Here is a 13,933-nt window from a genome sequence, read left to right as displayed (position 1 = left end):
AAGCGACGCGGCTGGCAGCGCAAACAGCCGGGCTATCTCACCGACTTCGGCGCGTCCTGTTGTCGCTTTACCCGGGGAAGGGAGGCGGATGGTCGATTTCACCGACTCGGTCGCTGGAACTGAATCCCGTACTTTGGATCGGGCAGCGACGGCACTAGCAGCTAAACGGAGAGTAGCCTGCCTGCCTGCTGCAATGATTTATGCAAAATAGGACCAAGGAGTCGCAAAAGTTGGAGTCTTGCATGGGTCAATCTGTTGACCGTTACCTTGCGAATTAAAGGCTTCGTCTGGCATTTAGTACTGCGACTTTATTATCAGTTTTGTGGCTTACCTGCCCTTGCCTGCTTTCAATCGATCGAGGCTTTTCAACGCAGTGTTGTAGGCTATTGGCGAGGACAGCTGTGAGTATGGCGTTTGTTTCCGAGAGGCAGTGTGAAAACGTTGTCCACAAGTCGCTGAACTGGCACGTCTCCCAACTGGCGTACCCCAGATAAATATAGGTCTCGTAGTAGTAGTAGTGGACAATTATTCCAATGGAAACAGGGATCGAAAGTATTTGTGTGTGAAGCTTGATGTAAACAAAACAATTTACAAGCCTTGTCGTCTCTGAAGTAAAGGTCGTGTTTAAGTTATAAAACTGACAAGCCGAGCAGAGCACCAGAGATCACTCAGTTACCACACACCCTCCCATTTGCATCAGGGGACAGACAGACTGTCCTGTCACCTTTCGGGGCCAACATGTGGAACTCGGGGTCCACGACCCTCCCGGTTTTTGTCAAGGTCCTGAAGCATGCCGCGGCCAAAGGACAGATCCAGCTGAACCGCTGGCTTCAGAGATCAACCGCGGACGAGTGTGACAAAATCGACATCTTGATATGCAACGCCTTCGACGAGAGAGGCGCCGCGGGGAAGTCTGACTCGGACGCGGAGGGCATCAACGACACCGGGGTGTCATTTACCGGAGGCGGCGGGGACTTCAGGCACCCGTGTTGTATCACGACTTGTTGCTTCAAGAGCGCCGTGCTGGCGTGTATCCTGACAGCCGTCTGCTTCTCCTCCCTGGCCCTCGTACGGCAGTACCTCAAGGACCTGCTCCTCTGGGTCGAAAGTCTGGACAGCCTAGTCGGAGCTATGCTGTTCATAGTCGGACTGATCATCGTGTCCTTTCCCTGCGGCTGGGGATATATCGTCCTCAACGTGGCTGCGGGCTACCTCTACGGGTTCGTGCTGGGCATGGGCCTTGTCATGGTCGGGGTACTGATCGGGACCTTCGTGGCTCACTTGGTGTGCAAGCGATTATTGACAGAGTGGGTGTTGAATAAAGTGGGGAACAGCGAACAGCTTAGCGCTGTCATACGAGTGGTGGAGGGGGGAAGTGGACTCAAAGTTGTGGCCTTAGCGAGACTTACGCCGATACCGTTCGGCCTCCAAAACGCAGTATTTTCGGTGAGTATGATCATAAAGTAGGAATATTCATAACGTGTTGGTCTGTGGTCGTCTCTGGTTGATTGTGGGTGTGAGTACAGTTACGGTAGGAACCAGAGGGGACACCAATCCATAGCTCATGCTGTGGGTATCAATCTGTATAGCGTGCTGCCTCCTCCATGGATATGGCCCTGTATCCCGCTCAGTATGCTAGACGCAGTTTAGGCTGTCCCTGTGCCCCAGGGCGAATTGGCTCACAAAGGAATGGGTCTAGGATGCACGCTTACCGTCCCAAACCCTCGCCGTGGGGACATGGTTCAGGAGGAGAGGCAGGTCCCCCTAGGACAGGTTGTTTGAACAGTGTAGCCCTGGCCTACGGGCTTTGTGACACAACCTAACCAAGGCTACGGACGTTAGGGACATGCTATCTCATCAATTTATGTGTCATATTTTCGTTATGATTTATAGGAACATCTCTTTTGGGGAAAACGGGGGCTGTGTCTTGGTTTTTGGGCAGAGGAGTCTCTCCTTGAAACTTTCTATAGGTCCTTTTGTATCACACTTTACATTAAGTTGTTATACATGTATTCTAACACTATATTAACTAGTAACGGCATTGAATTAACATGTTATAACACTTTGTGTTGTTGAGCAGTTCTGTTAGAGTGGGGCTGTTTCTTAGCCTGAATTTACTGGAGTTATTGGGCTAAATCGAATCAAAGTGTATTCATCATATACACTGGATACAGCATTACTATCAGGGGAGGCACATGTGTCTGATGGCGTTCCTCATTCCGTTCCATGCATTACAATGAGCCCGGCCTCCGTCAGCCTCCCCTGACTACTATAGCTGTGTACTGTAGTGTTTCTATACAGGTATAGAGCTACTTGGTGGAGCCTAGTATGTTTGTGGCTAGTGAACATCTAGTAGAGCCTAGGTTTCCTGGTTAAAAAGCTGGCATAGCCTAGGTTTCCTGGTATAAAGCTGGCATAGCCTAGGTTTCCTGGTAAAAAAACTGGCATAGCCTAGAAATACTGCATTTCGTTGTCTCTGTACTTGTACTCTGCACAATGACAATAAAGTTGAATCTAATCTAATCTAATCTGGTATAAAGCTGGCATAGCCTAGGACTAGGTCATTTCTTTATTAGTCTTTCTGTAGTAGTGGCTTAGTGCCTATCAGTCAACATGGTAGTTCCCCCTACTAAACAGCAAGGGCAGGATATTGCTCTCCTTTGCACTCCTGCAGTTGAACCTGAAGCACTTGACCTCGTTTAGACCTCCTACATAATTAATTTTCGTTGATTACCCTCCTCAATCACCTGGCACCTTCCGTATAGTCCTACACTCAATGAGCTTGAAGGAATAGGATTGGATGTTGTTGTTGGGCTGTCTTATGTGAGTAGGCTATACAGCAGGGGACGGCCACGGCCTGATCCACCCACAGCCCCCGTCCCTTATGCAGTAGTAGAGACATGAAAGGATTGGATAGGTGTATCCTTTTATAAAGTAAGGAGGAGTTATTATTGCCTTTTGCTTTTACCTGTCAAAGTCCTCTCAGATCTCCACAAGTGCACAGGAGGTAGGGGTTAGGGGTCGGTTTGGGGCGTCAATGTATTACAAGTTGGGTAAGAGCCTTCAAGTCTGGCATACAAGACTAGACTAACATACCCACGTCACAAGGTCCAAGTCCAAGTTTTTGCAACCCCAAGAGTCAAGTACATTAGACTTTATGTGATTTTTCTTTTTGTTGAACTTATGACTTCACCACACCATTTCAGCAGAGTTGAATAGTACCAAGTTCTGTTTTGTATTGTATTTGTAAACGCACATGAATATGCATATTTCCTAATGACTCACTATTGTGGCCATACTTGTGGAAAATTGCAGTGATTTCTTATTAGCATAGGTGGTACTCATCTCCCCAAAAGGATGTTTTGATTTTGTGTGCTTCCTTCATTTCAGGGTAGGCTTAATATATGTAGGCATAATCGCCCTATTCCTATCTTAAACATTAACACCAAATTGAAATTGAAATGGGCCAGATTCTGATACTGTGTCTGCACTAGTTAACCTTAGATATTATATATATGGTTATATATATATATATATATATATATATATATATATATATATATATATATATATATATATATATATATATATATATATATATATATATATACACTGAAATTCTGTGAGTCACAAACTTCAGAATGTAAATATAACTGGAGAGACATTCCTCATTTTTGGAGACAGAAGTCACCATTATGATTGCTAGCAAAAGTAAATCTGAGCGGTTGCTAACAAACTGTAAATATCTCTTTTGCTAGCAATCATAACGATGGTGCCTGTCCCCAAAACTGAGGAATGTCTCCAGTTATATTTACATTCCGCAGTTTGTGATGTTTTGACTTTCATAGCGTATTGGGTTCTGAATCAGATCGTGTTGATTTAGTACTTGGATTTCACCTCCGTGTTGAGACAGAGGGCTACTGTAACACTGCAGATTGAAAAGCTGTATTTCATGTTATGGCACCATACTCAAGCCCGTAGGCCGATGTCAGACGTTGCTTGCTTTGAACTCAGGTGTAACACAATCTATTCTTGACACGTTGGGGAGGACAGACTGGCAGAAAACTGCAGGCAAACCCCTAGACTCCCCGACTCCGTCAGGGGAGGCTAGTGGAGGTAGAAATCGGAGGCCGAGCTCATTGTAATGCATGTGACGGGATGAGACACGCGTGTTTGATACCGTTCCTCGTTACATTCCATGCATTACAATGAACCTCCCCCACGATTTCTACCTCCACCAGCCTCCCCTGGTATGAACAACCCTGCTCACTGGGTACAGAACTCCAGGCTGTCTCCCACCGATACCTGCGGTGAAACCCCAAGGCCCTTACCTGTGAGGTCACAATCCAGCATGGCAGCAGAGCCTGTTTCCGGCATGTTCCACGTAACTAGATTAGAATGTTGTTCATGTTCTCGTATGTGATGTACATTACCAGCTATGTTGTTCTACAGCTCTGGGGTAAGTAGCTCGAGGGTAAATGCTAAGTGGCATGATCGAGACAGAGCGACGCTGTCTCTGATTTTAAAATGGTTAAGGTTAGGGTTAATGATACATGGTTAGGGTTAATGATAAACATTAGCAGGTTTGGTAAGGGTCATGGTTAGCTTTAGGGTAGGGTCGTCCCAAGGATCCCATTTAGCATCTACCGTGGCTCTAGGTACTCCTATGGTTATGGTGGGATAGTCAGGCAGGTTTGGGTAGATTTGATCAGAGTTGACTCCATGATGTAACAACATGAGTAATAACTGGGTGTGGTTTACAGGTGAGCTGATGATACAGTCTTGATTGTTCCTGTTGCCTGCCAGGGAAGTTTCAGTTGAACCTTGATATGTTAAAGTTATGACCGACTATTTCTAATCGGAAGTGATCAGGGAATGAGATCCCTTGAAAGAAATATTTAATTAACGAACACTGTTTTGGTCCCGAAAAGCACTTTCTAAAATGGAGAGTCCTACCTGACACTCGGTTTGTATACAAACATGTTGTTACTGGCCAGGGGTGTTCTAGGGGAGGGGCCAGGGGTGTTCTAGGGGAGGGGCCAGGCGTGTTCTAGGGGAGGGGCCAGGCGTGTTCTAGGGGAGGGGCCCGAGGGTGTTTTAGGGGAGGAGCCAGGGTGTGTTCTATGGGAGGAGCCAGGGTGTTCTAGGGGAGGGGCCAGGGGTGTTCTAGGGGAGGGGCCAAGGGAGGGGCCAGGGATGTTCTAGGGGAGGGGCCAGGGGTGTTCTAGGGGTGGGACCCGCGGGTGTTCTAGGGGAGTGGAGTCACCGATTTTCGCCTTTTTGTCTCCTGTGGCTGCCTCTTCGAATCATGCGCGCATGCAGAAACACAACAGCTAATGTCTGACACTGCAAGTCCATTTCGCCACGGTTAATCCATATTGTTATTATTAGGGAGGATGTTGTTGTTTGGAACTTTGAACTGTATTTCCCCACGTTGGCCAGAGATGGAAGATTTCCAACACACTTACAGTTTACCCCCTTTTTAAAAATGAGCTCCTGAATATGATATTCTAACACTGCAAAACTACAGTCAAATCCGTTAACTGGTTCTGACGGGGCTGGAGCCAGGGCTTCACCGGGCTGTTTGGGTTTGGCTACGTTGTCGAGCGCGCGCTGGGTTATTTTGCTGGCCCTGCCACCCTACTGTTAGCATCATCACTTATTTATCTCACAGTTCAGGCATGGATGTCCTCGAGCGTTTCTCTGCGGTTGTTATGAGGCCGGGTCCTCTCGTACGCGGCGTAGCAGATGCTTTCATCCCGGGTGAGTGGTTTGTGGAGGCCCACAGCTCCTAATGAACCTACATTCAGCAGCAGGTCAGAGGGTTTTTTTTTGTTTGTTTCCCTGTTTCAAAGGTTAAAATGTCCCCCCCAGGACACCGTCGTCTAGGGGTGTGTAACAATAGTGTGGACTTGCTTCCTCTCCTCATCTCCTTCCCTTCATCTGTAGGCGACAGCCTCATCTCCTCAGGGCCCTCTACCATATTGCCCTCGACTATCAGGTACTGTAGCATCCAGAAGCTTCCAGATCACTGCAGAGGAAGGAGAGGAGACAAGGAGATTAAGTCGTTGAATATAATTTTCTGTTAAGCATGCTTTCTAGTCCAGTGTTGGGTTTAATCTAGGTCCATGCTTTCTAGTCCAGTGTTGGGTTTAATCTAGGTCCATGCTTTCTTGTCCAGTGTTGGGTTTAATCTAGGTCCATGATTTCTAGTCCAGTGTTTAATCTAGACCCCCCCAAAAGTAAGCCAAAGGAAAAAAAAACTCCCCAGATGGGAGAAAAATAGAAAAAGAAAAAAAAAGAAAAACCCTGGGAGGAAGAAACCTTGAGAGGAACCAGACTCCTCTGGCTGAGCAGGTGCTGAACGAATGCGGTGTGGTGCAAGAGTTCAGGGGTCGAAGGGCAGCTTCTCTGGTCTTCATTCCGTCGGCCACGTGGATTTCTCTTCTGGGGCGTGGTGCCTGGTGCCCCTGGTGTCACCTGATCATAACTCGCTGCAGTGTCTCCGCTCCACGTCCGTGATTTGTTTCTCTCTCTCTCTCATATCCTTGCTGCACGGTGCACAATTAGAACACACCCCAAGCTGTGTGTGAAGCAGTTTTTATTCAAGCAAGAGAGATGAGAGGGAGGCAGGCAGGCAGGCAGGCAGGAGTCCCACTGGGGATCTGCGAGACTCTGCCAGAACCAGGTTAATAAGCAGAATCCCTACCGCTACGTCCTTCACCTCCCTCCCTCCTTCAACCTCCCTCTTCCCTCCATCCCCATTCTCTTCCTCTCCCTCCCTCTTCCCTCCATCCCCATTCTCCTCCCGCTGCTTGATCCCTCCTTCACTTTCCTCCCTTCTTCCTCCTCCTCCATCCCCCTCTTCCTCCCTCCCTCCTCCCCTGGCTAGGCTCTGCCAGAAACAGGTTAATAAGCAGAATACCTCCCTCCCTCCCTCCCTCCCTCCCTCCCTCCTGCTGCCTCTGCCACAGCTCCTGTCCCACGCCCACAGGGCTTTCTAAACCAGGACAGCTTTCTCTTCCTGGGCTCAGGCAATTAATCCTCCCTGCAGGCGTATCCAGGCTGGGCCGGCCCTCCTCAGCACACTGGGCTGGTTGACATTGTATCTTTATCATCCCCCCCCCCCCAACACAAAAGGTAGGCCAGAGAATCCTGGGGTTATTGTGATGGGTGCACCTGGGTGCTTTAGTGGGTCACGGTGGAATTATGGCGGCGGCAGTGGTGTCTGTACTGCCCTTGGTAAGCACTTTTCCGTGGCGCCGACTACATTTCACAGTTCGACCCCACCGCCCCACCCCCCACCACACACACACACACACACACACACCTCTCACCCCCCACCCCTGCTCGCTCTCTCTCTCTCTCTCTCTTGTGTTTCTGCTGAAGTAGAGGGCACACCATTATGTATTGGTAACCGAAAACCACGTCGAGACTGCACGGCTAGCAAAAGAAAATCGGGGGGGGGGGAGGGAAAGAAGAGAGAAAATGTTTGCGGGGTATTATTGACTGTGAAGCAGATATTCAGTGTGGTGTTGCATGGCGATGCATTAGTGCAGCAGTGGCCCACCGCCCACCCTGTTCCATATTTCTCTGTGTTTTAACGTGGCGATAAAGAGATCGGTGAATTCATCATGTGAGTTATTGGCTCGGCCCCCTGACCTCCAGGGAACACGTTTGCTCAGGCTTAAAGGGGCACTTCACTACTTTCTTCAACTCCTATTCATTATCTTCAGCACCGCATCACCAGAGCCTACATTTGCCAAAGCGGCGATCTTCTACATTATTTTCTTTTTAGATTCGCGACGACAGAACGTAGGAAATTGCTGTTATCCCATATGTAAACATTGGTATGGTGTTGGAGATAAGTGGCCCTTTAAGTAATGACACTATGGACTCTGTATTCACTCACAGCCACTGCCTGAGGCTCCAGGATGAACAAACATAGGCCTAACATTCGTTCTGTGTAGCTAGCGAATATTTATACACAGTTAAGAATAATTTTTCTCCCAAATTGGAAACATTCTTTTGTTGATTTCACTAGAAAACAAATATCTATTTCTGCCAGGCACAAAGAATAATCTTTTTATGGAATTTTTATTTTGGGGGGGGAAAAACAAACAAAAAAACCGGTTAGACTATTTTGATTGATTTGAATAGCTCTGTGGTGGTTTTCTATTCCTATGTTATATACTCTTCTGCTGGTCAGGAAAAAACAGAGAGGACTGGCTGAAATTCAGGAGCAGTTTTATATATATATCCAGGCCCTACCCTAACCCCTAGCCACAGTCCGGGAAGGGACAGCTGCAACTGTTCTGTCCAGAAGCCTCTGTTGAAGTCCACCAAGCATGTGAAGTGGGGGTGTGAGATGACTGAGTTTCTGCTGCAGAGAGGCATTCTCCGCGGTGGAGATGAAAGAGGCAGCCGAGCCCCGTCTTAAGGAGAGGCTCAGGCTGCTAAAACCTGTTTATACACGGTGAGGAGGGCCCATCCTAACAGCCCTCTCAAGGAGAGAGAGATCCAGCACCAACGTGCGGGACAGGCCTTGATAACAGGCTGAGATCAGATAAGAACAATTGATTTGTTTTTCTAAGTCCATTGGATCTTTGTGAAGTGGAACTGTGTGTTTGGCAGTCAGGCTGACGAGGTGAAGACAGGCAGCCAATACGCAGGAGACATATTGTACAACACAACACATATTTATTTATTTATTTATTTATTTATTTATTTATTTATTTATTTATTTATTTTTTAACCTTTATTTATCCAGGGACACTGAGACCACAGGGTCTTTTACAGGTGCGCCCTAATACACAAATACAAGCACGCACACACACACACACACACACACACAGACAACATCTTTGTATCTGCGTTGTCTGTAGTATCTAGCCCTGGCCCTACTTGCCACCAATCCAGTGTATCAGCCCCAGTAGTCATGACGACAAGCCTCTGTGCAGTGCCAAGGTCACACACACACACACACACAGTCTCTCACACACAGTCTCACTCACTCATAGACTTATGTCACCACTCCCTGGATCTGAGAGAGAGAGAGAGAGAGAGTATATTTAGTCAGATGTGTTTTGGGAAATGTAGAGATCTGAAACCAGACACGGAGCTCGTAGCCGTGGTGTAGATGGGCCATGCTCAGCTGGGCTAGAGAAGGCAGAAGAGAGGCCTTTAACCTGTTCATGGAATGTTTAACCTGCCTGACCTGTTGTTGCTGGTGTTTCTTGTTGTTGAGACCCTTATGGCCTCTTAGTGTTCATTTGTATGTGTGGAAGAACTCATAAACGACTTTTTTACAGATGCTCGTAGGTTGAGAACAATCAGACACATATTGTGGTAGATGAGACAGTGACCCGACTCTGAGTTTGTTAACTCATTTTGTGCCGAGGGTGAATAAAGTCATTTCAGGTGACTGTATTCACCAGAAATGCATAAATGATGATTTAATTTTGTAGCCAATCAGAGTGTTGTTGCTAGGTAAACACCACATAGAACACTTGGCACTCTAGGTGGTGAGGGTTCCGGAATCCTTTGGCAGTTGGTGGGTTTAAATAATGTGGCTCCTTCTCACTATTCAACCTCCCATCCCCCCAGATCACAGACGTGTCCTTGCCAAACTACCTGGTGGCGTCGTCCGTGGGGCTCCTCCCCACCCAGCTGCTCAACTCTTACCTGGGCACCACCCTCCGGACCATGGAGGACGTCATCGCAGAGCAGAGCGTCAGTGGGTACTTTGTCTTCAGTCTGCAGGTGAGAGACAGGACCTCCGTCTACTCTGCTCTCCTCATTCACACCTCTTCTTCTACCTGTTCCCGTGAGCTCATTCCTTAAAGGAACATTCCACCGATGGCCACCTCAACGGCAAGTTTGTGTGCCGAGGGTGAATAAAGTCGGCCAAATTGGCAACATTCTAGAGCGCCAAGGGTGACTTTATTCACCAGAAATGCATCAATTAGGATGCTTCATCTCGTAGCCAATCAAAGTGTTGTTGCTCGGTAAACACCACATTAAACACTCACAGGTGGTAAATGTTTCCAGAATGATTTGGCAGTTGGTGAGTTCAGTGATCTTTGGCGATAACAGTTCTAAGTGGTCTTTGGGAACAGAGTGGGCAGTGGGAACAATGCCGGGAGGGAGGGCCGGACAGATGGACAGACGGACGGAAAGCCAGGCATGGGAAAGGACTGGATAGGTTGGTTTCCACCTTGTTGCTAGGCGCTTGTCTTCTGTCTCCAGATCAGTAATCATGCAGGGCTCACACAGGGGAGGACACACAGAAAGGAAACACTATTCAGACACGCCCCTATGTGTCCTTATCATAAGAACATTATGTGAAGAACCACTTCTGCAAATCGACCCTCCTGGCAGAAGACAGACAGACAGACAGTCCAGTCCGTCAGTCCAGTTAGTCCGTCTCACTGACACAGACGTACGTCACCACTCCCAGGGGGTCCAAGGGTTATGGAGTAACAGCACCACCACCTCCCAGACTCCTCCAGTTTTTACACCACCCTAACCCTAACCTCCCAGACTCCTCCAGTATTTACACCACCCTAACCCTAACCTCCCAGACTCCTCCAGTATTTACACCACCCTAACCCTAACCTCCCAGACTCTTCCAGTATTTACACCACCCTAACCCTAACCTCCCAGACTCTTCCAGTATTTACACCACCCTAACCCTAACCTCCCAGACTCTTCCAGTATTTACACCACCCTAACCCTAACCTCCCAGACTCCTCCAGTATTTACACCACCCTAACCCTAACCTCCCAGACTCCTCCAGTATTTACACCACCCTAACCCTAACCTCCCAGACTCCTCCAGTATTTACACCACCCTAACCCTAACCTCCCAGACTCCTCCAGTATTTACACCACCCTAACCCTAACCTCCCAGACTCCTCCAGTATTTACACCACCCTAACCCTAACCTCCCAGACTCCTCCAGTATTTACACCACCCTAACCCTAACCTCCCAGACTCTTCCAGTATTTACACCACCCTAACCCTAACCTCCCAGACTCTTCCAGTATTTACACCACCCTAACCCTAACCTCCCAGACTCCTCCAGTATTTACACCACCCTAACCCTAACCTCCCAGACTCCTCCAGTATTTACACCACCCTAACCCTAACCTCCCAGACTCCTCCAGTATTTACACCACCCTAACCCTAACCTCCCAGACTCCTCCAGTATTTACACCACCCTAACCCTAACCTCCCAGACTCCTCCAGTATTTACACCACCCTAACCCTAACCTCCCAGACTCCTCCAGTATTTACACCACCCTAACCCTAACCTCCCAGACTCCTCCAGTATTTACACCACCCTAACCCTAACCTCCCAGACAGCACCGGGTAATATCATAACAGTGTCATAATGGAACAGATAGAACTACAACATTAACTTCTAACTATAACTTCTGGGTAATGTAATAAACGTGTTGAATTGATAACGTAATCACCACCGGATAACGTAATAAAGTAATTAGATTAACAACTCTGTCTTGTCATGAAGGAAGTGACGCACTCCCACCTTTGGACTAAAGGGCGTTCGAACCGCCACCGATGACAATGAGGACAGGTCTTTTTGTTTTTCTTTCATGATGTGAATTCCAAGTGTCAGTCTTTCTCTCTTTGAGAGAGAGAGTGAGTGAGAGAGAGAGAGAGTGAGAGAGAGAGAGAGAGAGAGAGAGAGAGAGAGAGAGAGAGACAGACACACACACACACACACACACAGACATGCACACGCTTGCGTGTCAGAGGCTGTGGAGGGGGTCTGCTACTACACCACTGTCTGACTGACGTTCTCCTGTCTTAGATTAGATTAGATATACTTTGGGCGGAAATTAGTTTTGCCGGCAAGATAAAAGGTACATAAAACACTATGGGACATTAACAACATCAACATAGTAAAAACACAAAACACCGTCACATGACGTCCGTACTGTGTGCATGAAGCCGTCACAATCATCTCCTTCACCTCGTCTCCTGGTCAGCAGCTTGCTTCCTGTTTACTTCCCACATGGTCTTCTCTCCTCTAGATCATCATCAGCATCGGGCTGATGTTCTACGTGGTCCACCGCGCCCAGTGGGAGCTCAACGCCGCCATCGCTGCCTGCCAGATGGAACTGAAGACCTCCCACATGAACGGGAGCTCCACCAATCACAGCGGCTTCACCTACTGTAGCAAGAGGGCGTCGGCCGGAGGCGGGATCAACGTGGTCTGACAGGACACACCCACGGAACCCCCCCAGCCTCCTCCTTTCCCGCTCATTCTCCAGTGGAACAGCTCTCACTGGATGACATTGTGAAGACGACCTTACCAAGATGGAGGATTGTGTAACGCAGCAGTGGAGGTGACCTTACCAAGATGTAGGATTGTGTGTCGCCACGGTGAAGGCGACCTTACCAAGATGGAGGAGATTGTGAGTCTGTGGGTCTTACAGCTGAGGGGTGCTAGTGTTGTGTCAACCATCATGGACCTAGATATCAAGCTAAGCCCTCCCTCCAGCACAGCCCTGCTCACTATTCAGACCGTGTTCTGGATGAGAACCATTGGGACCAGGGGCCATGGTTGAACTCGTGTCCGACGATGCAACCATGTTTAGAGGGATGGTTTTGCGGTACAGTACATTTAGTATGATGCTTTTTTTTATTATTTTTTTATTTGTTCATTTCTTTTGTAGTTTTATCTCAGAAGCTGTATTAATTCTGATGGTGTAATTCCAGCTCTGGCTGGAGGGTGTGCAGACAAAGGTAAAGTTGAGCCAGTCGTCACCAAAGCTGGCGCGACCCGTCTGTCTGCCTATACTATGAATGTGCAACCGAGAACTTTCTAAAGGAAGTCGTCTCCATGTTTAAAACCAATGTCAACCGATGCACTTTGTTGCATATTACAGCTGTAGTTTTTTTATTATTTGTTTTATTTATTTATTTTATTTTTGGGGTTATTTTATGGGTGTTTTTTTTATTTCTGTGTTCAATGCTGATTTGGAAGATAATTATTGTTTCATTTGGACAGGTTTAGTCTGTAGTTGAACTTTCTTGCTTTTTTTTTTAATATATATATATATATATTATAAAGTGTCTTGATTGTTTCATTAGAGAGAGAGGGGGGAGCGGGAGAGGGGGAGAGACAGGGGGAGAGGGAGAGGGAGAGGGACAGGGGGAGAGGGAGAGGGGGAGAGGGAGAGGGAGGGGCGGGGGGAGAAACAGGGTGAGAAAGCTCCCAGTAAGCTTTGGCCCTGGAGTTATGCTGGCTAAGAACACATCAGCTGATTTGGCCTGGGCCTGTCCGAGACCAGGTTCTGCGGTTCTGATCGGAACAGATGGATAGAGGAGCGGAATTCTCAGCAGGAAATTCTAGAATGTTCTGCCAAGAACCTTGAGGACAACATGATTAACTCCCAGGGGAGCTACAGTTCTCCTCCCTGTCGACAAATATTCCTACAGTGAGTCTCTCTGGCCTTTTGTCTTTACAAAGTCATTTTCAGCTGTTTATTTTATTGAGGCAGTTTTTAACGTTTTGGTTACGATTATTTTTGGCTGGGCAGGGGGCTGTTTTTTTTTTTTGGGGGCAGGGGGCTGTTATAATAACTTTAACCATAGATTTGTCCAGTGCAATACAACTACAATACACAACAAGAGGCATGATTGTCACATTTTCAATGCTGTAACCAAACTAAACCTATTTTCCACGCACACTCAAGGGGATCACTGCCTAAGCATGTGGACGTTGTCTCTGAGCTTAGGTTTTCCTATATGCTGAGTTTCTTTCTCTTTTACATTATCAAGCCAGACCGAATGAGACGGCTGTTATTTTATACGTGCCAATGCTTACAGTAAAGCTCATCAAATGTCAGAACCCTATTTTAGTTAATTAGATGTGGCTTATATGACTTAGTCCTTAACTATGT

General features: G+C 47.5%; 1 protein-coding gene across 1 annotated transcript; it reads left to right on the top strand.

The window, feature by feature from the left end:
- The first annotated feature begins 558 nt into the window (after positions 1–558).
- Positions 559–13,029, top strand: tmem64 (transmembrane protein 64). Its single transcript, XM_083684301.1, has 3 exons — positions 559–1,446; positions 9,607–9,762; positions 12,059–13,029. Exons 1-3 carry the CDS (start codon positions 739–741, stop codon positions 12,242–12,244), a joined length of 1,050 nt encoding a protein of 349 aa, XP_083540427.1. The 5' UTR covers positions 559–738; the 3' UTR covers positions 12,245–13,029.
- The last annotated feature ends 904 nt before the right edge of the window (positions 13,030–13,933 follow it).

Source organism: Argentina silus (genome assembly GCF_951799395.1).
Source record: "Argentina silus genome assembly, chromosome: 14".
Taxonomy (NCBI): domain Eukaryota; kingdom Metazoa; phylum Chordata; class Actinopteri; order Argentiniformes; family Argentinidae; genus Argentina; species Argentina silus.
This window is presented reverse-complemented; position numbering and strand designations above follow the sequence as displayed.

Coding starts and splice junctions, on each gene's coding strand:
- tmem64 (XM_083684301.1), top strand. CDS start 739: ATGTGGAACTCGGGGTCCACGACCCTCCCGGTTTTTGTCAAGGTCCTG. Junction 1,447..9,606: donor TCCAAAACGCAGTATTTTCG/GTGAGTATGATC, acceptor CCATCCCCCCAG/ATCACAGACGTGTCCTTGCC. Junction 9,763..12,058: donor ACTTTGTCTTCAGTCTGCAG/GTGAGAGACAGG, acceptor TCTCTCCTCTAG/ATCATCATCAGCATCGGGCT.